Source organism: Alternaria conjuncta, assembly GCF_024043145.1.
Source record: "Alternaria conjuncta strain BMP 0040 chromosome Unknown scaffold_17, whole genome shotgun sequence".
NCBI lineage: Eukaryota > Fungi > Ascomycota > Dothideomycetes > Pleosporales > Pleosporaceae > Alternaria > Alternaria conjuncta.
Window position 1 is genome coordinate 292,034 of NW_026250106.1, and position 26,659 is coordinate 318,692.

Genomic DNA, 26,659 nt, shown 5'->3' on the forward strand with positions numbered 1-26,659 from the left:
TTCATTGTTACTATGCAGTTTTTCGCACTTTGCTTCGCACTTCAAGTGAGCATTACCCAGGTCACAAGTCTCCAGGCATGTATCGCGAAACGCACTGCAACCTCGAGATAAAGTTTCGAGTCCATTTGGGGCGGAAGCGAGCAAGAGAGACGTCCAGTTTCGCGTCTCCGAGGAGCGAAAGGGCAAGGCACAAGAACCAGTATGGCAATACGTTGGGGTACTCCCCCAGCAAGACTCCACACAATCCCGATCCGGCGCAAGCGAGGCGTTGATCTCTTGCCATGTTTGTTGCTGACATTGAGTATGGTTCTTGAAGCAATTGGGTGAGCGTAGGCTGTCTGCCAACGCGTCGAGTGTAGGTGGAATACACCTATCGTGTATGCATCGGACCCAGGACTTCATGCAGTCTTCACACTCCATTGTATGAGCCGGTTCGAGAAGGTCAGCACGGTCAGCGAGGTCTTTGCAAATCTGGCGCTCGCATGCCCCGTTGACGCCGCAGTGTACAGGACCGTCTGTGCAGAGCTGAAGCTCGCATTGTAGAGTTCGCTGGTGATCTGTTGTGTGGAGTGGGTAGGGCGGGGCGAGTTCATGCCACGGGGGATTGTATGCCATTTTGCGTTCGTGAGGTGTCTCACAGCTATCCAGGTACAGCTGACAGTCCGTACACGTTTTCACTTCCGCGTTGTCCGCACCTTTTCTCTCTTCCGCATTCGCTATCCGGTTGAGCTCTACATTTTGCAGAGACAGGATAGGAAAGCGACCAGTGAGGCCGACGTCGCAAAAGTCACACTCGGAGCATTCCAGATCGCTGCACAGATCGTCGGCTGTGTTTCGATGCGATAACGAGCTTGGAAGTAGGAGGTCTTCAGCAGCGTCGCCCATGAGCGAGCGATAGTCGGCGTAGCATGAACGGTCGCATGTTTGCTGTTCAGACCCTCGAATGCCGAATAAAGAGGAGAAAGACAGTGCGCGTACAGTGAACGGAAGAGATAAGATAACGGAGGCTTTTGATAGTAGCATGGCGGCGAATGGGATGGGTTGGTGCGGGTTGATTGTAACGAACCTAGAAGCGGGGGCCCGAAGCTTTGAACATTAGAGGAATAAGTTTCTAGGAACTTTATCGTGGGAGTTTCACTAAGAGAAATGGCTGAGAGTGAACTGACCACCTCGGTATTCCGGGCGAGCTCGCGCGAGTCACGTGACTGGTACTCACCGCGAATGTCGGTCTTGAATCCCGCATTCTGCATTCCCTCATCTCGGCACTCTGACAAACCATGAAATCTGACGCAATATCTCGATACGATATAATGAAACTTGAAAAGAGCTACGGCCTATCGAAACTGTTGGTCGAGCCTGCCCAGTCGAGTCGCTGGATTGAGGGTGCAAACACTGAGAGCGGAGAAGGCTTGGCTTGATGCGTTGAGGACCTAGAGTATTGAATTGCATACTAGCTGATAGGCTCTTAGTTGACCGACGGCCCAAATGTTCGAGAATGAGTTCAACTACTCGCTCATTCGGGCGTTTGTCAGTATCGGGGTAGCTCTTTCCCTCACTATCGACCTATCACCTGCTTCATACCATGAGGCAGTGGTTACCTCTACACCGCTCGTGCTTCTAGCTTGGCCCCCTTTTGTACGTCGATGTGCTTTGTAGACCGACTTCTTCTACTCCTTCCTCCCATTCTGCACTATCAACTTCAATTCTCTTCTCCTACCACTACATTTCACTACCACCTCATCCTACACGCTCACTGAAGATGCGATTCAACACGATCTTCGTGGCTCTGGCCATGGTACTACCTGTGGTGTTCTCTGCCAGCATCCCATCCTCGGAGCAGTTCTGCGAGCCAGGCACTCGAAAGTGCGACTACAACGACGTGGTGATCTGCAATCCCCAAGGCACTGAATACTGGTCGGATCAGTCATGTAGCAAGACCGAAATCTGTACCATTGACACCAACAACCCTGATGATCATGGTCATTGTATCGCGACCTGCGACATCCCCGGCGAAGAGCGCTGCCTCGGCAATGAGTGGCGTGTCGCATGCAACAACGAGCACCGATGGAAAGCCATTGAAGCATGCCCTACACCCGGAGTATGTAACACACTCATGAACAAGACTTCCTGCGCGACTGCGGACTTGCCACCGGCACCTCTCCCTCCTGGCACTCCACCGCAACCTGAGCCTTGCAAAACAGTGACCGAGACGCGATGCTCAAACTGGTCAAACGGTCTTTACCGCATCGAGATGTGCAACTATGATCAATTCTGGCTTGCCTATCAGACCTGCGGATCGGAAGAGTTTTGCATGCACTGGGTGCCTGGTCAATACGTCACCCAAGGCTCTACAAAATGCGTCTACGACCCTGAAATCCTGTCAACTGCTCCTCCTCCCAAATCCCTTGACTCTCGGTCGTGGATATCGCAAGGAACTCCAGATGCTCATGAGTATTGCGACACTGGCACATCCCGCTGCTCTGGGAACAAGCGTCAGGAGTGTGTCGACAACGTCTGGAAATCAACCATGTGTCCCAAGGCTTCCGAATGCGTCAAGCATGACGATGTCGTGCAGTGCTGGATGAAGCCACCGACTCCCCCGACCGTACCAGAGCCATGCACGCCAGGCGATCGAAAGTGCGACTCTGACGCATACGCCCTCATGCTTTGCGGAGACAACGAGATGTGGCATACCGAGAAGAAGTGCACCACTTACGGAGACTGCATCACTGATAGCCCAGGCCGAGCGCATTGCGAGACAGGTGGTGTAGGTCCGTCGAATGTCCAACGTCAAACCAACAGCACCGAATGTGCCTACGGGGATTGGGCCTGCGACAGCCATCATCGATTCATGTACAAATGCGCCAGTAACGGCACCTGGTCGGTGCCGTACCAGTGCAGCAGGGCAGGTGGTTGCCAACCCGAGGGACCTACTTCCGCCTTCCCCAAGGGAAGAATGACATGCGCGGGTTTTCCGAAATACTTGTACCCTTACCCGGACAACAGAGTCTGTGAGACGGTCAAGAGCTGCGAGTACATGCAGTATCTTTACCTTATCGCTGTAAGTATTCCCCTTCCCTGCTCGTTCTCTTCTACTACGACGATACATCTGGGCTTTAAGAACGATGACTAACGCGCTGATAGGGCTCACCTGATGCCGAGACTAAGGAGAAGTTCCGCAAGAGCATGTGCGCGGACGAGGCTGTAAGTGATTTATTCTCAAGGTCAGGAGGAGTAGGCTAACATTCTTGTAGTGCATGGACTGTGATCGCTGCACTTACAAACTCGGACCCGGCGAGGTGCTACAACCTGATTTGCGCACTCTCCTCCATGGGTCGCCGGTGCCTGACAATTTTGACTAGTAGTCATGAGAGAGTGGGATGGAGTACCATGTCGGCTTGAGTATAACGAAGGCACTTGGTGATGGGATTGATGTGTGGTGGAAACTACGCACGGCCTAAGAGGGATGTCAACATGTCTCCGATATGGCGAACATTCTGACCTCGGGTAACCCTATGTATAATCACCTGTAGTCCTCTACCAAAATGAATGGTTTACCAGCTGAATCATAAGCTTGCAAGCCGGTGACACTCCAAGTCGATATAGTCCTCTCTTCCTATTCACTCCTCAACCCAATGTCATAAGATCTTTCACAACGCCGACGCGACTGATCAACACTCTCACCCACCTCTTTTACCCAACACTCAGTTACCACGCATTCCTCTCCCAACACACGAACCAGGCAACTACAACAACCACCGCTCAAACATGCACTCCATCCTCCTACCTATTCTTACCCTCTTCCTAGCCCCCCTCGCCTCCGCCGCGACACCAACCACAAACCCCCGCACTACAACCTACCGATGGATCCCCAAACCCGCAACCCTGCTATCCGAGATCCCCGGATCCGGCGTTTGTGACGAGGAGATTGAGTATTGCATGAAGGTACGTATCCGCGACTGAAACCAGAGAAATCTAGAAAACGAGAAACGGAGAGAAAAGGATTGATTGCTGGATTCGAGCTAACGGTTTGACAGACCAAGATGGGTTTGACGCGACAGCTACAGATGCAGCAGTGTAAGCTGTGGGCTTGTGCGTTTCATGATACGGTGAGTTGGGTTAGAGAAGGATGGGGATGCGAGATTGGTTGGCTAACGTGGTGGTAGTGTCCTGGGACTAGGTACTGTGATGTTGAGTACACCCTCTAGCGACGTTGACGGGCGTACTGTGAGAGAGATAGGCGTAAACTGCCGGGTGAGAATTTGGAACATGTATCCGCATAGATGGTGGTAGACAGTAGCAGAAAAGACGAACCAGCTGGAACAAAATGGGGAATTGGTCACTGATAAATGTGGAATACCTCTATGTGAGCCAAACGACTCTTCAAACTTTTGTTCCTCTTGCTGCGCCGATCTTGCCTTAGCGCCATGCTATGCTTGAAACCACTTTTGTCGTAACCGCTACTCCTGATGCGCCGTTCATGCTGGGCCCCCGAGAAACCTCATCAGGTACCCTCCCAACGGTCCAAAAAGCGGAAATCCTGTGTTGTGACCTCCGTTCCTGCCGAGCCACAGGGCATAGGCACCCACTACCATGGCAAGACCAACAGCTCCGTACCGGCGGTGGTGCCAAACACGCAGCTTGATGTAGTGTATTGTCTTGACGGCCTGTCTCAGGGTCTGCGCGCGACGGAGGTCCTGCTCCTGCTGCAAAAACAGCATCTCGCCGTCTTCCAAGGCAAGATGACGCAGACTGTTGTTTGTCGCAGACGATTTGAGTACGCTGGAGGACGAGATGCGCCACCACTCCCAGCTGTTGAGCGACGCAGGAGGTAGTCTCTCGTACAGCTCCACGGTGCGGGCGATGTGGAATTCGACGTCGAAGGGCTCTGGGAGCTTCCCTAGCATGACGTAGAGTATGTCCTCGTCCTCCTTCTCGTACTCCAGCAGCTCCTCCCTCTTGGATAGCACCACAGCTGCGAAGAGGTATATGGGCATAACGGCATGTCGCGCCAAGAAGAAGTCAAACAGCCTTGTGATGTCCTTGTAGTCTTGTATATTGTGGGCGAACATGGTGATTGTTCCGGCGAGCGCGAACGACGGCTGGCTCTTGGGGAGGTGTTCGTACAGGACAGGATCGGCGGCGCGGAGGATCGGTCGCAGCAGTTCGAGCTGGGCGAGGGCTGGGTCGAGCGACGACAGCATAAAGTCGCGAATGCGAAGCAGGCTTAGTCGGGCAACTGCAGCGGGGGCATGTTCGGGGCCGAGAACGAGTAGGAAGACCTGGACGATATCGTGGTAGCCCTGGAAGTAGCAAAGCGTGGGGTGATGGCGCAGGACGTCGAGGATGACATCGGAGAGCTGCTCTTTTCGACGATTGAGCTGCTTCTCAGATTCTGGCCATGTCAGCATGAAACACGAGATGGTTCGCTTATATGCAACATACCGTTCTTGGGGTAATAGACAAACGCGCGGTTGACGTCCAGGCCAACCTGATGCTCATCCTTGTGCTCGGAGAGATGTTTCCATGGCTCCTTCTCTGAATCCTTGTCAGAGCATCCTAGCAGGAGAGGCCCTATAGTTGTCAGCCTAGTGTAGAGATGCGTGCAATGGGAGGCCTACAAGCAGTGCAACGCAAGCTATCGCTGACGAGGCCAGAGGGGCTGGTCGCGAGGTCTACCAGGGCGGTGACGTCGCCATTGTCGATGGCCGCGCGCACCAGAGACTCCTTCTCCTTCTCGGCAGGCGTGAGGTGGGGGACGGGGGTGGCGTGTCGCGTGGGCAGGCTGCCAGAGCTCACTGAGCGCGACACGGAGCCAGAGGGAGTGCGTGATGCCATGACAGTGCCCGCATTTCGAGACGTGCCCTCAGTACGCGGCAGCGGCAGGAAAGAGCTGGATCTGGGACGCGATGACGTGGCCAACGTGGGCCCTCGTGTGCGCAGGAGAGCGCAGGGAAGAGATGCAAGAGGGTGGCAAGATGTTTGTTGGAGCAGCTACATGCTGTTGCGCGTAGGCGTCCCAGCTGCCGGGTTGACGTGACGGGTCGCGCCTTCCTCCTTGTCCAACCGAGGCGCTTGGCACCCCACCGACTTGTGAAGGTCAACTACCGGCACTTGCCGTTTCCCATCCCATCGCCATCATCTTTTATCCGCTGTCTGCGCGGGGGTGACGACCGTGTAACCCGACAACACCACTCGCGCCCACCCTGCACATCTTCGCCGGCGGCCATCAAGGCCCGAGACGCTGCCGTGCCGCCAAATCTTCCGTGTCGGCGCACTTGTCTGCATGCTCGACACCTTCACGCCGACCAACCATTGCTGGAAGACCCCCCGCACCCTAGTCAACTACTGCGCCGTATCACTGGACTTGCAACCAACTCACATAGCCATCGCGATCCGACCGCGATCCGACTAAGATCGTACTCCCTGCTGCACGATCATCTGGTGATCTAGATCGGTACCCCATTCCGATACTTGAAGCGCACTACACGAGCCTTTCCGCGCTCCACACGTGCTGCGTGCTAGTAGTAGGTGCAGCCAGTAACTCCATCTCTGAGAAGGTGTCCAGGGTGCTACAGTGGCCTGCTAGCTGCCGGCTTGAGTTGGTCAAGGCATCCCGGTTCCAGTTGCCTTAGGTCGCTGCTGCTATTCCGCTCACCACCACTAACCGTCCAATCCAGCCCTTGCCACATCCGACAGGCTTTCTGTTGCATCAATTGATCCCAGTACCTATTGCTGAGCTTCCTTGCCTCATCAGCCTGTCTGACAAGCCTGTTGCGACAGGCAGCAACATGTCATCCGTTTCAGCTCTGAAAAGTGTGCCTTCGTTGCTTCTACCTACGCTGGTCTGATCTGATCCCGTGTTGCGCGCGGAATCTGTCACCATCGATTTCGGTTTTCAAGCTTTACTTTGTCTCCAGCCTCCCGAATAGGCCTTAATCAAACATCATGGCTCAAGCCCACGGCCTCAGCCTCGTCGACGGTGAGTGGGTTTCCAGACCGCTCGACCCTTATCAGATCATGGGCAACGCGCCTCAAGATGACGTTGAGATGCGGGATGCAACGCCTAAGCCAACAAGCCAAGTGCCTGAATACGGCATACTGTCGCAGACTGTCTTTGAGACACCGCTAAGCAAACTTATCCTTCCGGCGAAGATACGTCACAAAGATCTGATTGACGTTGTCATGGTCGGCGAGGACTTCATACGTCTCAAAGAGATCCGTGACTATGGCCAGATTCGCCATGTGGCTTCCAAGACTGACTTCAACGGTGGCCGCATCATCACCGCCAAAATCTTTGGCGATCCTCATGAAGTTTCCGCAACCACAAGTGGCAGTCCTTCGCTACATCAAAATTACATGAAGCACAGGACAAGAAGGCCAACCACGGGAAATGGAGACAACGCCTTACCTCCGGAAGTCATCGTGCTTACTCTATCAAACCGATCGTTAATGTTCTTGTGGGCTCAACACGATACGGCAGGTACTGCCACATTCATCCAGAAAACCATCAAGCTACCTGCAGGGAGTTCCCGCTTGGATCGTTTTGGTACCTTCCTCGCTATAGATCCCAAATGCCGAGCAATGGCAGTCGCAGCACACGAAGGGCGCTTTATCCTCTACAAGACGAAGCCGATGGAAAGATGGAAAAGGGATTCTAGGATGAGCAATGAGATTGCTGCGCCTATCGAAGATGAGCGAATCATGTCTATTGAAGGTCAGATCATGCACATGGTTTTCCTGTCATCAGGAGGTGGACAGGATGATTATCACGTTGTTCTGCTGTTCGTAATCGTCCTCCAGGGGAGAACCAGGCTCACCTGTTTCGATTGGGATTGCAGACAGGATCTCACTAAAGCAACCCCTCGGACTGAGCGATACCTTGTCCAGTCTGGTAAGTGTATAGACGTACTAAGCAGTATATGAGTGTTACTGACCTGTCTAGAGGACACAATACCTTCTCTACTCATACCACTTCGCCGGAGTCCGGATTTCCTTCTAGTTTCCGACGACCACATCTCCGTTTACAAAAACATTCTTTCTGGAGATCCAACGCAAACCACGGTGCCGATCGACAAGACAATACTTCAATCAATACTGCCAGGCGATGGAAAGCACGTCCCCAAGTGGACCGCTTGGGATAAGGCGCCGCGCAACTCCGATTACCAAAAGGAGGTGTTTTACATTGCAAGAGAGGATGGTCGTATTATGTACGTGGTGCGAGGGCCAGCGGGCACTCTGGAGATCGATGAGGCTGGTGATTGGCAACACCGGATTGACACCTCCTTTTCATGCTTGGGTATCGACAACTCAGAAATGTCGCAGCAATACCCAGATCTTCTGATTGCCGGCGGGGCAAGCAATGATGGATTGCTTTGCAAAGTCGGTGCCTGGCCCACTGAGTACTCATATGCAGTACAATATCCAAGCGCAAATCAATTCTCCTTCGTCGATAGCATCCCAAATTGGACGCCTCTTACAGACCTTGTAGTAACCAAACTTTCTAGCCCACGCGCGTCAGACGAACGTCAACGATCTTCCATCTTTGTCGCAAACGGCAATAATCCACATGGAGAGATCTCGGAGCTGCGACGCGGCATACAAGCTGTTGTCGACGATAGTTTCAGCGGCATCAACGGCTGCGCTGGGATATGGGTGGTTGACCATGGCAGTCATATGGCAGACATCGAAGGCACGATGAGGAGACAGCATTATGCCATATTTTCAATAACGCTCCCGCCAGAGACTTTGGTAATCCGAATCGTCCGTACACAACCGGAGAGCCGTGCAGACTTCACTGGAGCATGGGAAGAGGGCTTCTGGGATAAGTTCCAAACACCCAGCGACGACGATCCGCTCGAAGACGATCTGATGCGAGAAGAGGAGACCATTTCAGCATGTCCTTGGTCTGACACGATATCGATCCAGATCACAAGGCGAGAGGCCCGCACTCTTCTTCGGCCAACATTGAGACAAATCGAGTCTTTGAAGTTTGACTCACCGTTGCTGTTGGCTGTCACCCATACTGCATGCCCTTTCATCGCGCTTGCGTCTCGAAAGAGCGGTCACGCGCTATTGGAGATCATACCAATCTCAAAGGGCGGCAACTTCGACCGATCAAACTCATTCCAATACCAGCTAGCTCATGATCCCACGTGCGTAGAGACACTGGAAATCGACGGCTTTCCATATGTGTTCGTCAGTACATTCGATTCGAAGGTCTTCCTCTTTCAGTACTCGTATAATGAGACCTCGTTGATGCTGGAAGACTCCTGGAAAGACCAAGATACCCTCAACGGTTCGCAGAAGCTCTGTGAGAGTGTTGCAGTTCTGAGCAAGGACGGTAAGAATGTTCTAGTATGCGCAATGCGGGATGGCACTCTTCTGAGTTCGCAAATCCACGTAGAGCACGGTGGTAAGTTTGAGTAGATCCTAGCACGAGACGCTTCTCACATCGTACAGTCTTATCACCCCCGTCCTGGAGCTCCACTCATATGGGCGCAGCTTCAGCCAAGATAACCCGCAGCGAAACAGATGTATCTGCAGCGTTTGTTTCTTGTGGATCAGATTTCTGCCGAGTGCGCCCCTCTTCAAGTGAATTCTCCTGTCTCGACATTGATTCTATATGGTTTACCGACCGCGGCCACCCCGAGTATAATCAATCGCCAGTATCGGCGATCTATCAACTGCCGTTCCTACCGAAACTGGACGTTGTTGGGAGGAACCTCGGCGGCTTTCTGTTTGCAGTCGCCGGAGATCGTCTTCTCTTCTCGCAACTGGATGCAGACGTAAAATGGTCAAGTCAGGATTTGCCTTCTACAATTCTGCACGACTCCAAGATCATTCCCAGGAAACTCATCACGGGTGCTAAGCCGAGCAATATACTGTACATGCAGAAGTTACGTCGAGTACTAGTGTCGACCATGGAAGCGAAAGAGAGACGAGGGCCACCTTCTGGCGAACGAGTCCTGCACTCATCGATCAAGCTACTGAGGGTGCGCGACGACAGACCGACCGATGACGTCGAGATCAAACAGGAGGTGGAAGCGCCGGTGGAGCGACTAGTCGTTGCTCAGGCTCCTTTGATGAATGCCGAGAGGGTATATTCCATCGTCGAATGGCAGTTCTTGAACAAAGACAGTAAGAGATACAATCTCATCATTGTCGGCACCGGGATCCAGACCGGCGCCTCGCAGCATAGTGGAAGGCGACTGATCTTCAACACTGGCAAATCGGGCTCTAAGCTGGATTTGCAGAAACAGTCGACATATAACGATCCAGTCTATGGCATAGCGCTGTGGGACAATCAGACGACAGTCAGTATCGTCGGGAAGTCTTTGTGCATCGATCGTTTCGACGAGGAAGCCGGTCGATGGTTTCAGCGTGGTAAAACAGATCTGCACTCTCCAGGTATCCACGTGTCTGTCATTCAGCCATTCGTCTACGTTTCGACGCTCCAGCACTCACATCTTTGTTTTAAAGTGGTGGAATCAGCACGACCTGATACTTTCGAGTTTGTGCGGGAGTTCTCTGATAGTGGTATGCGCAACTGCGCGCGACATCTGGTCATGGATTTGCCAGACAAGGAGGGTAGTAGCAACGATCGATTTGTTTTACTCACCGATAAGAAGAGCAGCTCGGTAACCGGTCTCTACCAGCCACCTCTTCGGACCCACAGTAACGCTTCACCGACATTGTTCGAAGCATGTCTCTCCCGGTCTGTGATTCGTCTTGACCGCGGCGACATCCGCCCACCTTGGCGCCGTCCAAATCCTGCACGAAAGATCACCGGAGTCCTTGCCGACGACATCATCGGCGCTTGTACCGATGGCACGATCTTCTCTTTCTCCATTCTCTCTTCATCCGCCCGTCTACTGCTCCGTCTCATACAGAACCTGATCGAGGTCAAGGCCAATCGTTCGGGCGCCCACAAACACGACACGGTCAAACCTCGTAGTGGCGATATCTTCAATGTTCTCATGAATAACATCCCTGGCAATCAACACGGCGAGATTCTGGTTAGGGATGTAGATCCACGGTATCTAGGTCAAAGCCTCCAACGAGGCGCCAAGCACAAGCATATTGACGGCGACTTGCTGAAGAACTGGCTACATGAGGATGGCGATCTGAGGAGTTTGGTATGGAATAACGCAGATCAAGAGGTCAGAAAGCTCTACCAGAAATTCGCGCTGGATGTCGAGGAAAGATGGGGAACGGTGAATACTGGGGAGACCAATGGGCACGGGAAGCAGCAGTTGTGCGAACACGTAAAGAGATGGATGAGCGAGGTACTCATGCCTGTGCTATAAGAGTGGAGGCGTCCCTACTACAGCTGGCTACAATTCATGTCGCATCCGAGAAGAAAAGTTATTTGAGGTAGAAGCACGCGTCGTCTTCGAAAATACTTGTTGAGATTCAACAGTGTGCGTACGAAGAAGAACGTCCCCTTCACCCATACCCTGAGTAAGTCATGCCATCTCATGTCGCACACTGTTCGTCCACAACCACGCAACACAACTATGAGACAACACTGTCTCTCAAGCATCGTGTAAACAGAATCACATAAAACTCATCACTACTTAAACTTAGCAGAACCAGCTTTCACACGCCATCCTGCCAGTTTGCCATTTTGCCATACTGCCATTTTGCTATGCCATCATGCCCACAATGAATCTCTTCTGCCTCTCCCTCACCATCAACAAGCCAAAGAAGAAGGAGTCATCTTTCAATTTCATCCGCCTTCATCCGAAACCACATATTGAACCCCTCGTTACGCCGCCTGCTTCCCCATTAGTCTCGGCTCCTTCTGTTCCTCCTCCGGCTGCTGCTACTTCTCCCCCGCCACCGAAGCGATGCGAGTCTCCAGTTTCGCAGCCTGAATCTGGGGCGTCGAAGTTCACCGAGCGGCTTGAACTTCCGCCCAGCTTTTACGAGACGTCGTTTTCGGAATCGACGCGTGAGTTGGTTCCGCAGCCGTTGGACTTGCAGGCGACCGACACTTCCGAGGCGCGACGTAGCGATGCAGTGAGTACTTGTCACTAGGTGGGTACTGGCAGGGAATAACAAGTACAGGTACATCCTTATCTAAGGACTTCGGTGTATGGGGTTGTTGATAGTGCGGATCGCGATGGGTATGTTGAAAGGGTTTGTGACGGGGACATGAAGAAAGCTGGCTCAGTAGATTTGGTGAGGGTGTGATGGGGATGAGTAGTTTGGGAAGAGCGACATGCAATGGGCACTTCATCGTCTCCAGTATGGAATCAGAAATAGTAGCATTGCTTAGGCGTCTAATCTGATTCTTCCCGCTTGTTGAAATGGTTCTTGCTCGCTAAAAATGTAGCTGAAGTGCTTCATATCAACTTTCAACGAATCGAGAATAGATGAAAGATGTAATTATTGACCTGGCGCACCTGTGATGTACAAGAAGAGCAAGGTGAAGAGCCTCACAGCTCATACGGTGACCGTGCCCTGTGTTTCTAATTGATCTTTGAGCCGCATCTTCAGCCTTGCCGTCAGACTCACTTCCTTACCCTTGAGGCAGCCATGCATGAGCAAGGCTGGGGTATCATCGGAAGCCTATTGCCCTGGCATAGCCTTGTGACGTGTCAAAGGGCACACTCACGTTACAGGAGCCCCGGCGCTTACCAGGCTATGGTGGTCGAGTGATTGGGTCGTCACTGCTCGACTGTACATCTAATCTCGTGATGCATCGAAGGGCACAGTGGCGTTTTGTACTAACCGCATTAGTATGAGGCCCTTCACAGCCTCGCAACAGCGAAACCGTGTGTAGTAGCCATCGCCAACCTCGCGCATCGGCCTTGTCTTTCGCTCTCGAAACTCACCTCCTTGCCGTCAGTACAATACCAACGAAAGAGTGTTACCGCGCGACCTTTGTTTGATCAAGTTTCGACAACCTCAGCGGCCGAACAAGGCTCTCCTCATCCATCAGTCTACAACATTCCTGGGCGCTCAGAACCGAGCGCTCCCAAATTCAAGCTCCTCGAGAAGATTTTCGACATGTCTTCACCTCCTGCATTCGAGGACACCCGCGAAGAACGCTTGGACAGGGATCCTCCGAACCATGAATTTGTGGCTAGCGAGGCTGGCCGCCCGTAAGTTTTTTTTTTTACTAACCTACTCAGCCCTTGCGTTTCTCTCTTTTCGTCTTGGCAAAACGATAACCAATACCTCCACACCGTCGAAGCGAGCCAAGCGCTAGTGGAGGACGCCCGAGCCGTGTGGAACGGTGACGCCGATCACCTACTGGGTAACAATGAAGTACCCGCCGACGTCAATGGCATCCATTCTTTCGATCAGGACTTTGTCAACGCCATAGCCCCAAATGCCCTCGACATCAGTGTCGCTCCACAAACTGACGGAGGGAACACTATACCACATGTCTCCCTACCCCAGCCTCGCACCCAAGTCTCTGTCGCTCCGGTCATACCTTCGATCATACCGTCGGTGAACAACCAGGTCCAACATGCCAATGCGACTGCTTCTCGCCAGTGCCCCTATGGGTGCCCTAACACTTTCGGTCGTCCTGGAGAGTACCGCCGTCATATGAAGAAGCACAACGGCCCCTTCTTCCCCTGCACTCGCCCTCACTGTGGTAGAATGTTCTATCGCCAGGACAAGTTGAATGATCATCTTAACAAAGGTCACTGATGGAGGGTATTCGCATGGAACAACCGCCTCCAGTCTTGACACAAGGCAGTTTAGCTAATGCCAACGGCGCCCCGAGAGCATGAAGCAAAGGTGGATTGCAAAGTAGGTGAGATTGACGGAGGATTTCATTTGTATTTCAGTACTCGGTGTCTGTGAGCTCGCATGTATCTCTTTCTGTTACATAAACCAAACACAATGACAGTAACGTGTTACGATACCTCGTCCCTTCCTCTATATTTGAAACGAAGTGATTGCGCATGCAGAGAGTGAGATTTCTTCCGCCAGAACGGCGTGGTGAACAGTCTGGAAGGTCGAGGACCAATGGTGTCTCGTACATTCAACGAAAATAACGGGCCACAAAACTCATCATAGGCGTCTGCTCGATTTCGCAGGCGAGCCACAAACATCGAGTCAGCCTCGCCGTTCAACGAGAAGACTTGAGCATCAGCCGGACAGCCCGACGTCGTTACGCTTACCATTATGGAAGCATCATCTGCGGCCTCTTTAGTCCAAAGTAAAACGCTAAAGAGATCCCTTATCTTCATCAGATGCTGTTGGAGCGATGCAGCCGATGATCTAACAATATGCACGTCTTCATCCGCGGCTCCTTGGCACATCTCTTGGATGAGAGGCTCGTCGATGAAGCCGAGAAACATGACGCATAACCAGCCTTTACGAACTTCGGACTTGACGGCGTGTAAAGGTTGGAGAGCTCTACATATGTGCCCGAAAGTGGGTTCAAGAAGTAAAGGGTCTACTAAGTCGAGCGAAAGTCGTCGGATGATGTCTGGTATGCGATGGCAGTACGGTAAGCTTTCGGGGAAGTCAAAGTCGCGGGTCTCGCGTAGGTGGTTGGATGCTGACTCCAAAACCTGTGAGAAAGGCAGTACCTCCGTAACGCGCCCGAGTTGTATCGCATCGAGAGTAAGTTCTTTAGGCCGTACAACGGCGTTATGCTTCTTGTTGGGCTTTAGACGATCTTCAAGTCGTGTCAGGATAAATGGGGCCATTTCTCCGTCTCGAAGTTGCATGGGAACTCCAAGAGATGGTGGAACAGCATACAGCCAGCTCATCCGGCCTTCTTGAACCAAGGCATTTACGATAACCTCAAGTGCTTCATTGGCACTGTGTGCTGGGTTTGGCTTCACATTCTTGAGTCGCAGCATACCACACAAGGCATAGTACTTGTCCGAAGGTACCGTCGCGCTAAGCGTGGAAGCTAGCTGCAATACATTCGCGTCGCATAGCTCGTATGTCTGGGCTTCGTCATAGTTCTGCCTGAGATACCACAATCTCCTGCACCAAGACGCAAACTCATCAAGCCATGTCTCTTCCAGGTTACGGCGGTATAGGAGCGCAGCAATCACAGCCGTGTCGGCAAGGGAGAGCCACTCGCCACTATCATCCCAGGTCAGCAAGTAGTTCTGACTGAGCAGTATCTCTTGTAGAATCCATGCTCTCTCGCGCCACGTCGCATGACACAGGATCCTCAGCGCGTTGAGGGCTACCTAGGTAATGTCTCGAGCTCTGAGGCAATCTCCGGCAGCGATGTGCACGATTGACACAGAAGACAACTGTGCGGAACCATTTGCGCGATGTCTCTGAGCCTCAGCGGGCCAGACAATGGGCAGTGCATGCGCCTCTTAACTTCCAGCACTGGGCTTAGATCCAGCCCAGGTACTCGCAAGAGCAGGATCGTGCATCGCGCCTCATAGTATATCTCATCCATGCGCGGTATCCAATACGACTTGTCCTCGCTCGACTCCTGATCGATGCACATGCAATCTAACCAACAGCGAGTCGCCTTCCCCGTGATAGCTTTCATGCCCGGAGAGGCACGCTGTCCCAGAAGGGACGTCAGCCGCTTCTGGAGCGCTGCCCAGCTCGGGAGCCTATCCGATGCATTATCTCGCCATTCGCTCCAAACGTATGATACCGCAACGTGGGTACAGAACCCGCTCGTGAGGTAGGCGTGGCGGTCTATCTGGCGGTGGAATAAGGACGTGTTCGGGTCTATGAGGGCAAAGGCTGATCGGGTTGACGAGAGATGCGATTTCGGGAGTTTCGCCGCCATTCAGACATGGTCATAATCATGAAGCCGGTGCGCTTGGTGCGGTTGGAACACAGATGACGGAAGGGCTGAGAGACAGAGCGCGTGAGGGTTGAGGAAGCATCGACTTCGGGACCACCTCGCCCGCGGGAGCGATGAAGCGACCATAGCTATCTGGGTCTAGCCCCTTATCTCTCTCCAGCGCGTCTTAGAGAACGCGTCGAAACACACTAAGGAAACGTCAAATTCATCTACAGCTCGATACTATCCAAAGTCCTGTACTGCCTTCAGGCTTGTTTGGCCGACCATCTTATCATTATGCGTGGTGCTATCCCAAGTGCTCTACCGTCTAACCAACGACATGGCCCACACAGCTGCACCGCTCAGTCAATGTGTCAATGGCACCTCTGCAGTCACTTGCCAATGATTCTTAGCTATCTGAGCCATTCCAAGATATAGCCTCACAACTTCGACAGCAACGTGACAGAAGGTGTCAGAGATAGGCGTGGCTGTGGATGCATCGCAAGATCGCGACCCCCGATGACGATAACGCGATGACGTCGTCTGAAACCGCAACAGCCCAAAACACGTCTGACATGTGAAGGACCGGTAGCACAGACACGCTACACCGACTATCTCCCGTCTCGAGGCTATCGACAGCAAAACTTCGCTTTCCATCTGTCCGAGCCACTAATCACTCTATCTCGAGCCTCAAAAACTTGTCAAGCGTGTCTCAGCTTGCACTCGACCGGTCAACAGCAAGGCTTTTCCGAAGCCGGAAAACACATTCTAGCCGATATCAAATGCACGATGGCGAGCCTCTTGCTCGCGGCCCTGAAAATCTCAGCCGCACTAACGGCTAACAGTGGGTCCGCACGCGTTATCATCACTCCACTTAGCGCATGAGGCGAGCGTGGCGCATCATCTTGATGTGGTTCGACGTAAATTCTCGAAACGGTTCCGGGACAAGTCGGGATGGTGCCTGTTGCGCACGATTTTTTGCTCACCAATTTTTCGTTGGTGACTGTTTTCAGGGTCATGTTGGGAAGGCGCGGCGAAGGCGGAGGTGTATAAGAGGGATGTGGCTCTGGGGTTTCGGCTTCTTTCATCCACATCCACATCTGCATCTATTCCACTTCATATCAGACGAAGAAACATACGTCATATCATCATATCTCAACCTCAATCAAATATCTAAACCACAGTCAAACATCAAAATGCCTTCTTTCAAGGGTACGTTGTTTCTCCATCAAGGTTTTGGTTTTTCCTAACAATGCATCCAGACTCCGTCTCTTCCACTCCCGCCGGTGCCTCAGGTGCCCCAACCCCAGCCTCCACCTCGGCACCCACATCGACTCGCGAGACTCTCCACGCCGCATCTGCCGCACTTGGTCTGACCTCCCAGGGTCTTGACCTCTGCCCTCACTGCTTCCGCGAGATGTCGCACTGCAACGAGCGCTTCGAGTTCGCTTAAGCGTACTACAACCCAAACTCAACTGGCGACAGTTGAGCACACTCGGCATTGTACTCTATCAGCACCTTCCTCCAGTGCGACAGCGAACGCTGGCGTTTTGAGACCGAGGGGCTACGACTTTCATATTTTCGGCATGGCATTGGGTATTGGATGGACGGCATAAGCGGCGTTTATTCTGGGATGGGGGAAACTTACAGGAAACGGCATACCCTACTTTGAGCGATTGTACATCATCATGAGGATAGAATCTTCGTATCGCATCTCAATCGATTAAAAACATTCTTCGATCATGCTTCAACATTAGTCACTTTTCGTGTCCTGGTTCCCCTCAGCTGTGAGATGGTATTGCCGACCGTGACATACAGCTGGTGCCGCCACGTTGCGATACTGGGAAACCTGCTTGCGCAGTCTGCTGTATTCTGTTCACGAAAATGTTATCTATAGCCCTGAAGCAGCTGAAATGTAAATTACAAAGGAGATGTTCCCAGTGGCGAGGGTATTGATAGGCTGACGTCATCGCGAGCTTCTGCATTCTGCTGTTCAAATCTCACTGCAGCGTCCCAAATCTGCAATTCGCATCTTGTGTGGGCTCAATGCGTCCAGTATACGACGGACGCGATATAGTCGGTGTGCCCAGGTGGGTAGTCTGGAGATACGCGCAGCCGCTACCCCGCCGATACCCGGACGCAGCTTCCACAGAGCGTTAGTCAACACCATGCACATCACGATAAGACTTTTCTTCAACACCAAGCTTTTCTCTCTCTCATTCCCATGCCAAATCCCAAGCATGGCTATCGCCCAAGAATTCCGACGTCCTTCGACCATTCAAGAGGAGGAGACCACACCCCTCCTGCCGCGCGATGAGCCCAAACCAAGAGAAGAAAAAGCGGCCGTCCCGGTGTTATTCCGGGCTTTGATATGCGCGTTCCTCGTGTCGTTGACATTCAGTATCACGCAGGCTCCTATGCTATACGCTTTCCGAATTTTGACCTGCGATGCGTATTACGAAAATCATGAGCCGGATCCGAATGCTGCGGATAAATGTGCGAGACGCGAAATCGACGCTGGAGCGGCCAGGGCTTTTGCACTACTTGCATCATCGACTACGATATTCGGCCTCGTCAATTTGCTGGTAGCTGCATGGACTATCAAACGCCTGGGCGTCAAGTTGGCTTTGATCATTCAGATCTTCTGGCCTGCGGTCCGCCTTCTGATCCAGAACATCGGTATTATGCATGGCGGCAACGTCGGCATCATGATCGTGCAATGCTCGCAAGTCATCACAGTAGTTGGTGGCCCGAATGGATACGTTTTGTGCCTCAATTCTTTGGTGGCGGACGTCGTCGAGCATGAGAAGCGTACAGGTGCATTGGGCAGACTCCAAGGCTGCATGTACTTCGGGAGCGCCATTGGTTTCTTGATCGGAGGTGTCGTTGGCGACTACTTTGGCATACTTGCGCCCTTCCGAATGACTTTGGTGTTATTCTTGCTTTGCTGCGTATATGTAGCAGTATCGCTACCTGCCATGCCACCGCCGGAGGAAGACAAGGATGCGAAACCTCGCGAAACCACTGGCATCGCGCGTTTCTTTGGCCCCCTTCGCATCTTTGCACCGCAAAAGTGGGAACTACCTAATGGACGTACTCGCCTGCAGTTTGGAGCACTCACCCTCGGTATCGGCGTATTCTTGGGTATCCTCGCGACTGGCTACATCCCGATCTTACTTCAGATGTATGCTACCGTTGAGTTCAACTTCGGCCCCAAGGAGAACGGAGCACTCATCTTCTTATACTCAGCATTGAGAGGTGGTTTCCTCTCTCTCGTCTTTCCCATCATCGTTGCTGCAGGGCGAAAGTGGATGGGTGACGGCGTGAAGAGCAAGTTGGCGGAAGACGAAGAAAGAGAATCGACGGTGCAGGTTCATATCATACCACCAACTCCGGCAGTAACGGAAACTGTCGACCCTATGGAGAGCGAAGAGCCGCCCAACCCCGAACCGACGAACGAGCAGGAGACGTTCGCATTCGATTTGTTTTATGCGCGTTTCAGCCTTTTGCTTGATGGCATACTTACCGGTCTTGCCGTATTCGTATCACAAGGTTGGCAAATGTACATCGTTGCTGTGATGCTGCCGTTTGCTGCAGGTACTGGTGCCGCGTCCAAGGGATCGATTCTGCAAATGTTACCGAACAGCGAACGCGTCGATGCGCTAAGCGGCATTACGCTCGTCGAAAACATCGCGCGTCTTTCGACGTCGGCCGTCTTTGGAGTGGCTTTCGCTGCGCTTGCCGAGGCTGGCCAAAGTCATCTCACTTTCATCTGCAACGCCGCTGTCGCATTGCTTGGCTTCATTGTCTTACTTCTCTCGCGCTTTCCACCGAAAGGTAGTCGTCGGATCGAGATATAATATAGGACTCTTGAAGGAGCGAGCGCAAGGTCAACAGACTATGAGATTGTGGTCTGGACCATTGCAGCCCTTACGCGCTGGATGCCTGAGGGCGCGACAGACATGCGACCCATTGGCCGTTGAGCTCCCGGGGTCGCTTAGGCCTGCCAGACACCAGAACGTGAACATCGCCATCTCTATCTCGTCCCGCGACTCGTCAGCAAGCTTGTCAAGCTTCTAGTTAGACCCCTTCCTTTGCTCATCAAACTGCTCGACAACGCCTTGGCAGCTGCCTACTTGGGCTGCGGTCCTGATTGTTGGAATGCAATAAGTTGCGACTCATACGCCCATCGTGGTGTCGACGCATGCCAGGCTGCACCCCACATGATCGTACCGCATCACATCGCATCGCGTCGCATAGCAGCAGAGTAGCAATGAGGAGCCTTTTGATCGCGTCGCTTTTGGCGAGCGCAATCAACGCGCAATATAATCTCACGTATTTACACTTGATGAACCCAATGGAGCCGACTCTTACCTTCATGTCGTCCGACGACACTGCCACTACCTACGAGAAGAAGTGTCCTGAAACAACGACTCCGACTCCTACACCTTCGTCGACGTACCTGTGTATGTAACATGACATCATTCTTTGCGAGGACCGCCGCTGATCCCTACTCAACAGCTCCAGCCGAAGAATCAGCACGAGAAGCGTCTCTCGACAGCATGATATCATGGGCGCTGTCATTCTACAAAACCGCCGTACCAATAGAGACACCAGAAGCAGAAATTGACGGTTGCATTCCCTTCACCATGCTTCAAGGCCCCGAGACATGGGAGTACCACATGACCATGCCGAGTGCAATAACCAGGAACGGTGCTTGTTCATGGACGGGTGTGCTAACAGAAGTCCCCGTCACGTGCGACGCCGATTATTACGATGCGAAATATTCTATACTTAGTGGAACACCGACGGTTTTTTCGCAATCGGAATTGAGAGCATTGACAGACCTGAAGTTTGCTATGGCTACTATCGTGGGCGCTACGTCCACACCCACACCGGCAAGCACGGGTGACACGAGTGGGGCTGAGGAAACTGGGGTAGAGGCTTCGGACAGCGAAGGACGGGCACCGGGTATGCCGCTGCCGACTGGCGCGATGCTGATGGTTGGTGGAGCAGCAGCGTTTGGTGGAGTGGCTTGGGGATTCTAAGATCAGAGTTGGCCGCGTTTCGAGGCGACAGATTCACACGTCGGGAACAGCTGCAGCGCGGCGTACCACAAGCTTCAGCCACATTGTCGCAATGCATCCATCGTCTTTTGTGGCCATGCTTTTAGTGTCGGAGAGACTGATGAATGGTCGGCTGTGGTTCGACTTCGGCTATGAAGACCGCGATTAGATGAATGCGGCGCAGCATCGCATCTTGTCGGATCGAAAATCGCTAGCAGAGTTATGCACATCGAATGCGACGTGAGGCTTCCCATCCCTTCATGCCGATAACCGCATCGTTCAGTAGAGTGAAGAGTCTTTCCAGAGAGATTACATGTGAGTTGACACGTAGCGTTGCATACGTTACGATCGATCGAGCATGACCGTGGAGGCACGGCACGGCTCAAAGAACCGCGGTCACGATCATGGCAGCTCAGCCCCAATCGACGAGATACACCGGAAGTAGAAGCGAGGGGGGTCCGGATAATCGGCATCATAACAGTCAGCCGAGTGAATTGGGAAAGGCGTGTAGCAGCTCAGTGGCTGTGTAGGAACTGTTGAACAAATGGTATATAATTGGATTTCGAATCGTACATGTGAATAACGAAGCCAGGTAGGCTTCCAACGGGGCCTGAAAACAAACATTTCCAAGCGTTATGGGCGAAGAAAGGCAAAACCGGAGCATGGAAGTGCAATGGGCAAGTCTGGCGCAATGGAGATGATCTTAAAATCAATGCGTACGGGCTGTCATATTTGGGTTGGGCGCTTGGGTAATCGTTGCAATGGGCCGGATCATTCATACGCACATCCACCAGAATCAGATGCCGCTGCATATACCACTCACTTCTTGTCCTCCATTTTGTCAGAGTCGTAAGCTGGCGGCACTGACAGGCCTGCTTCGTACTCCTGCCCAGGCGCAACACCACCCACAATGTTTGTGTCGTCCTTTCCAAGTACCGTCTGGGGCGCGTATTGTCTGTTTCCTTCCTCGCGGCGTTCTGGAGGTACGAAGATATTGAGGCTCTTGGGGATGATGAAGCCGACGAGGACGACTAAGACGATGAGATGGGCAACCATGAAACCGAAGATCTGTAGGGGGTCGCCGCGGATGGCGTAGAACGTGGGGTAGGCAAAGCAGAAGATGATCGAGAGCACAGGTGCGGCGAAGTATCGAAGGATGGGTGCCCAGAAGACGGGTAGTCGCCACTGCTTGCCCACACACACAACATAGTTGAGGTCGCGCGCAAGTTGGTGTCCCTACATAGTATAAGCAAGTGAATATGTCACTGGAGAAGGGTATACTTACTGAGTAGAGGCCAACCCACCAAACGCGGTTCAAGATCTTGTTACGGCCCCAAAATTTAGGAGCTGGAACTGTGGGATCTTTGGCGACGAGAATAGCAAGGATTGTGCCAGCGATGTAGAGACCAAAGCCAACACCAGCACCGATCTTGTCGGAAACTGTATGTGCGATGGCATTGCCGATGATCTGGGCGCCAATGTACGAACATTGGTACAGCCAGAAGGATGGTGCGCCAACCTGACCTATGACATCGACGAAGCGGTAGAACGAAGTAGCGCATACGCACTCAGCCCATACGACGAAGATGAGTGAAATGTTGCTGATCTGTGCGTCAACAGCGTTGGTAGCTTCATAACCCAATCCCGTTGAGTAGAACAACGATACCAGGGCCGAGATGACGGTGATGATCGTGGCGATGGTCGAGTGCTTGTACTTCCTTCCCCAGTGAGTGTCGCAAATGGTAGTGATCATGGCATCTAGCAGCGCGTACGATGAACTAATACCAAGTAGGAACAGAGTCAGAAAGAACAGAACAGACCAGAATGGAGCACCAGGCATTTCCTGAATGGCGCTGGGGAGGGTGTAGAAGCCGAGCGTATATGTTCCGACCGGATCACCAACACCAGGCTGTAGGCCCAAGTAACCAACAACACCGAAGACAGCAAAGGCCGCGAACGACTCAAACAGCGCGTTCGCACTGCAGATCATCATGGCGTCTTGGACAGCATCGGAGAACTTGGAGTTGTACGAGGCGTAGGCAGAGTAATAGCCAAAACCGACACCGGTAGAATAGAAGACCTGACTGGTTGCAGCTTGCCAAATCTTGCCTGCGGCAAGCTGATCGCCGTTGAACTCCCCAAAGTATAGTTTGATACCTCGGCCAGCGTTGGGCAGAGACGCACCACGGCCGACAAGGATAACGGTCATGATAATGGGCAAGACGATGGTAATGTAGACGACGCGAGCGGTAATGGCGATGCCTTTGTACAAACAGATCCAAACGATGAACCAAGAAAAGAGTACCCAGCCAACAAGCTCGCCATCGAGGTTCACACCAGGATATGAGGCATACTGAAGGACTCGACTACCATCATCGCTGTAGACCGCGGGGATGGCGGGGACTTCGTTGACGACATGACTGAAGTACTCCTGTGGGTTATCTTTCCAGGGGAAGTCGTTTGCGGACCGGAATGAACTGCGGAAGTACACCATGACCCAGGATAGAATGGGAATGTAGTAGATTGCCACAGCATAACCAACGCAGACCATTCCGAATCCAACGCCGGTAAAGCGTCGATCAAGACCGTTGTAACCGATGACACAGCCGCTGCGGTAGGCCTGTCCAATAGCCACTTCCAGGATAAGCACCGGGATCGCGAGGAGGCAGACAGCCATGAGGTAGGGTATAAACCATTGAATGCCGTTGTTGTTGAAGACCTGGGAAGGGAAACGTAACAAATTTCCGAATCCCATCGCTCCGCCCATGGAAGCAAGTACGTATGGTGTTCGAGAGGGCCATTCCGCGCGACCGTCAGGCGCCACGCGAGGCGGAGGGAACATCGCCCGCACGGCTTTGCGGATGACGTTCATAGTGGGCAAATGGTATCGATGCGCTCAGTGAGACGAGGTGGAGAAGTCAAGCGATATGAGAGGCTGCCTAGAGAGGGCAAAGAGACGAGCCCGGCAGAGGTGCAGTGAGAGAACCCAGTCTGGGCACAACTCTCTCTTCTAATGATGTCGTCGCACACCCCTGCGCTTCTGATCTTAGATCAGAGTCGCGGCGCGCGTCACCACGCAGCCACGGCCAGCAACGACTCGACGCCTCAATGATAACATGTCGCGTGCCAGGGTAGCACTACGGGCATGATACCCGTCTGCAGCTACTGATACCAACATTCAGGCCCGTGGGAGGCGTTTGCGCAGGAACTTGGTAGGTGGAGATGTCCCATGGGTGCGGAGGCGCGCCTTGGCAGCCAAGGTATGTTCGGGTGGAACGGCACCTCCACGTCTTGGAAGGGAGTCATGCTCGGCCTGGTTGGGCTCGCAATGCGCATATCAATGTGGGCGTGAGATAAGAGGGTATTGATACGCAAACATGTCTCTTGTATCAGCCTCCAGCTGGTCCATCGCCGTGGCGTAGGGTTTTGAGGGTGTCGTCGCGCCTCGTCTCTCGTGCAGAGTGGCCAAGGGAAATCCAGTTCGAGGTCCTGCACAACAGAAGCAACGTTGCACCAGAGGTTTAGCGCCATGTGCCGACTGTCCCTCGTCTCCAAGACTCGGACATGCCGTGATAAGAGCGACAGGCCTTCGAAATGGCAAATGCATGACCGACGAAAGTCCGGCAAGAGATCCGAAAGGTCTTCGTAGTCATGGTGCTAGGTAATCGGAACCGATTGCAGTAGTCGGAGTGGGATGTAACACGTACGTGATTTGGGCTGGCAGTAGCAGAGGGAAGAGTGGCTTGGGCGCTGGTTATACATATCTCCTGGTTGCACGCCCTATTGTCAAAGTTCAAACGCGCCCTGCCAGCACGCTTACGTCATGCTATGCGCTAAGCTACCTTTGTGCTTAGCGTGCTTTTCCGCCAGCACGCGTCTGCCGTCCAGACCGAAATATCGACATTTCACGCATCCACATGTTCTTCGTATTAACCGCCCATGCACATATCGCCCCTTATTCAATGATAGCAGCAGAATCATCAACACCAGCGAGCAACAGGATAAATATGCTAACGTCAGTCTTTGCGCCGGCTACGCGCCATTGCCAACATAGCCCTGCCGATACATACGATACATTATCTAACACTTCCATGCAGGGTATTGATCCTTCGAAAAGACGTATCGCAACACCTCTCAACATTTATCTAAAGCTATCTGATCCAGCCACTTGGGCCACCCCACCGGCCCTTCACGTGATATCGATCATAAACCCAAGGAAAGAAGTCTTTCTTCAGATGATAGAATGCGCGTCTCGGAACAGCCTGATCAACACCAAACCATGTATTGAACGTCTCTTTCGGCATACCACCGTATTTGAACTCCGCAAGAAGCACCTTCTTGTCACCGGTCAGAAGCGGACATGAAGTATAGCCATCGTATTCGGACTCTAGCTCCTTGCCATCCAGAGTACGCAACAGGTTTTGTGTGAGGATTGGCGCTTGGGATGTGATCGCAGCCACCGTTTTCGACGTCGGCAGACTCGCCGCATCGCCGAGCGACCACACGTTCTTGAACTTCTTGTGCCGGAGAGAGTGCTGATCCACATCCACATACCCGGCGTCGTTGCTCAACCCGCTTTCTTTCACAAAGGCGTGCGGTAAATTTCGAGGCGCAACATGAAGGAAGTCAAAATGTCGTTGTACGGGCTGTTCGCCATTCGGTCGTTCAAATGTTGCAGTATTCCCATTAATCTCGATGAGATTATGTTCGAAGAGGCCTGTGACTCCTCTCTCTTCTCGCATTTCGTTCAGTTTGACGCTGTACTTCGGTACGCCAAACATAGTGGGCAGACCAGTCGCGAAAGTCATCTTGATAGTACCTTTCTTGGGATCGTTGCTGTAGAGGCCTGCTCGTCTCCAGTGATCCATGGCGAGCCACATGATCTTTTGAGGTGCGCCTGCGCATTTCACTACACCGGAAGGCTGGGTGAAGATGGCCGAGCCCTTCTTGAGACGCTGAATGTTTCGAAACACTTTGTCGCAGTGGTCGTAGCTGTATATAGATGCTACAAGGCTATCAGGATTGGCCATTGCTTCGCTAAGGCCTTTGATGTCGTCGTAATCGACTTTGATGCCTGGGGCGATGACGAGATGGTCATACTGGACTTTGTCACCGTCTCCCAGCGACAGATAGTTGTCTTGCGGGTGAATGGCCACCACATGGTCATTGTAGAACGTCGTCTCAGATGCGACAAGTTCGATCATCGGCCTTTTGAATTGTAGTTTGTTGCTCAAGCCGCCGCCCACCAATGTCCAGCCCGGTTGGTAATGATGCCAAGTGCTCGGATCGACAACCGCAATGTCGTCCTTTTGAAAGCGTCCTTTTCGTAACAGTTGATGACTGACTGCGACACCAGCTGAACCATTTCCAATAACAATAACCTTGTGATGTCTTGATGTGCTGGTCGCAGGTGAGACTGTTGCGAGGCCTCGAACAGCTGGCCGACTTGGTGCGTTGAGCGCAGTTCGGAGGGACGTCGATGTGAAGCGATGGCACGATGAATACATTCCGGCCATGTAGATAGCTATTCTTTTAGCTGCTGAGGTTGTGTGGAGGTAATGGCTAACGGTAGATTGAAGAAGTAGTATGAATGATTCCTGTTTTCGCTCGAATAACTGTAGATCTGCTGTAATGTGACTCTTTACGATTTTGCGGTTGGTGGACGGTGGACGGAACAACTCTTCAAGACCTACGAAAATCTTGAGGAGGTAGATAGCTCAGTCCATAGGTCGTTGCTATGTCGGCGATCAAAAGCGTTTCATGTCGGGGATTAAAACGCCGTTGTGGGATAGACGCCGAACTCTGGATGGAGGTGGCACCACCTGGGCACAGTCAGCTTCCCGAGGTTGATAAA

At 52.7% G+C, this 26,659-nt stretch overlaps 9 protein-coding genes across 9 annotated transcripts; 6 read left to right on the plus strand and 3 right to left on the minus strand.

Annotated features, from left to right (window-relative positions):
* Positions 1-1,759: 1,759 nt before the first annotated feature.
* Positions 1,760-3,362, plus strand: J4E85_009482 (uncharacterized protein; the record flags this gene model as incomplete). The annotated part of the gene is made up of 3 exons (XM_051473705.1): positions 1,760-3,061; positions 3,145-3,204; positions 3,255-3,362. The coding sequence occupies 3 exons, from the start codon at positions 1,760-1,762 to the stop codon at positions 3,360-3,362; spliced, it is 1,470 nt and encodes a 489-aa protein (XP_051322490.1).
* Positions 3,363-3,768: 406 nt separating this feature from the next.
* J4E85_009483 (uncharacterized protein) lies at positions 3,769-4,008 on the plus strand (the record flags this gene model as incomplete). The annotated part of the gene is made up of 2 exons (XM_051473706.1): positions 3,769-3,945; positions 3,970-4,008. 2 exons carry the CDS (start codon positions 3,769-3,771, stop codon positions 4,006-4,008), a joined length of 216 nt encoding a protein of 71 aa, XP_051322491.1.
* A 470-nt stretch (positions 4,009-4,478) lies between these two features.
* Positions 4,479-5,838, minus strand: J4E85_009484 (uncharacterized protein; the record flags this gene model as incomplete). Its single annotated transcript, XM_051473707.1, has 3 exons — positions 4,479-5,395; positions 5,446-5,574; positions 5,622-5,838. The coding sequence occupies 3 exons, from the start codon at positions 5,836-5,838 to the stop codon at positions 4,479-4,481; spliced, it is 1,263 nt and encodes a 420-aa protein (XP_051322492.1).
* A 1,110-nt stretch (positions 5,839-6,948) lies between these two features.
* J4E85_009485 (uncharacterized protein) lies at positions 6,949-11,309 on the plus strand (the record flags this gene model as incomplete). Its single annotated transcript, XM_051473708.1, has 3 exons — positions 6,949-7,894; positions 7,946-9,415; positions 9,463-11,309. The coding sequence occupies 3 exons, from the start codon at positions 6,949-6,951 to the stop codon at positions 11,307-11,309; spliced, it is 4,263 nt and encodes a 1,420-aa protein (XP_051322493.1).
* A 1,708-nt stretch (positions 11,310-13,017) lies between these two features.
* J4E85_009486 (uncharacterized protein) lies at positions 13,018-13,668 on the plus strand (the record flags this gene model as incomplete). Its single annotated transcript, XM_051473709.1, has 2 exons — positions 13,018-13,112; positions 13,143-13,668. The coding sequence occupies 2 exons, from the start codon at positions 13,018-13,020 to the stop codon at positions 13,666-13,668; spliced, it is 621 nt and encodes a 206-aa protein (XP_051322494.1).
* A 3,267-nt stretch (positions 13,669-16,935) lies between these two features.
* Positions 16,936-17,192, plus strand: J4E85_009487 (uncharacterized protein; the record flags this gene model as incomplete). Its single annotated transcript, XM_051473710.1, has 2 exons — positions 16,936-16,951; positions 17,002-17,192. The coding sequence occupies 2 exons, from the start codon at positions 16,936-16,938 to the stop codon at positions 17,190-17,192; spliced, it is 207 nt and encodes a 68-aa protein (XP_051322495.1).
* A 787-nt stretch (positions 17,193-17,979) lies between these two features.
* J4E85_009488 (uncharacterized protein) lies at positions 17,980-19,599 on the plus strand (the record flags this gene model as incomplete). Its single annotated transcript, XM_051473711.1, has 1 exon — positions 17,980-19,599. One exon carries the CDS (start codon positions 17,980-17,982, stop codon positions 19,597-19,599), a length of 1,620 nt encoding a protein of 539 aa, XP_051322496.1.
* A 2,025-nt stretch (positions 19,600-21,624) lies between these two features.
* J4E85_009489 (uncharacterized protein) lies at positions 21,625-23,677 on the minus strand (the record flags this gene model as incomplete). The annotated part of the gene is made up of 2 exons (XM_051473712.1): positions 21,625-22,041; positions 22,091-23,677. 2 exons carry the CDS (start codon positions 23,675-23,677, stop codon positions 21,625-21,627), a joined length of 2,004 nt encoding a protein of 667 aa, XP_051322497.1.
* A 1,279-nt stretch (positions 23,678-24,956) lies between these two features.
* J4E85_009490 (uncharacterized protein) lies at positions 24,957-26,009 on the minus strand (the record flags this gene model as incomplete). The annotated part of the gene is made up of 1 exon (XM_051473713.1): positions 24,957-26,009. One exon carries the CDS (start codon positions 26,007-26,009, stop codon positions 24,957-24,959), a length of 1,053 nt encoding a protein of 350 aa, XP_051322498.1.
* Between the last annotated feature and the right edge of the window lie 650 nt (positions 26,010-26,659).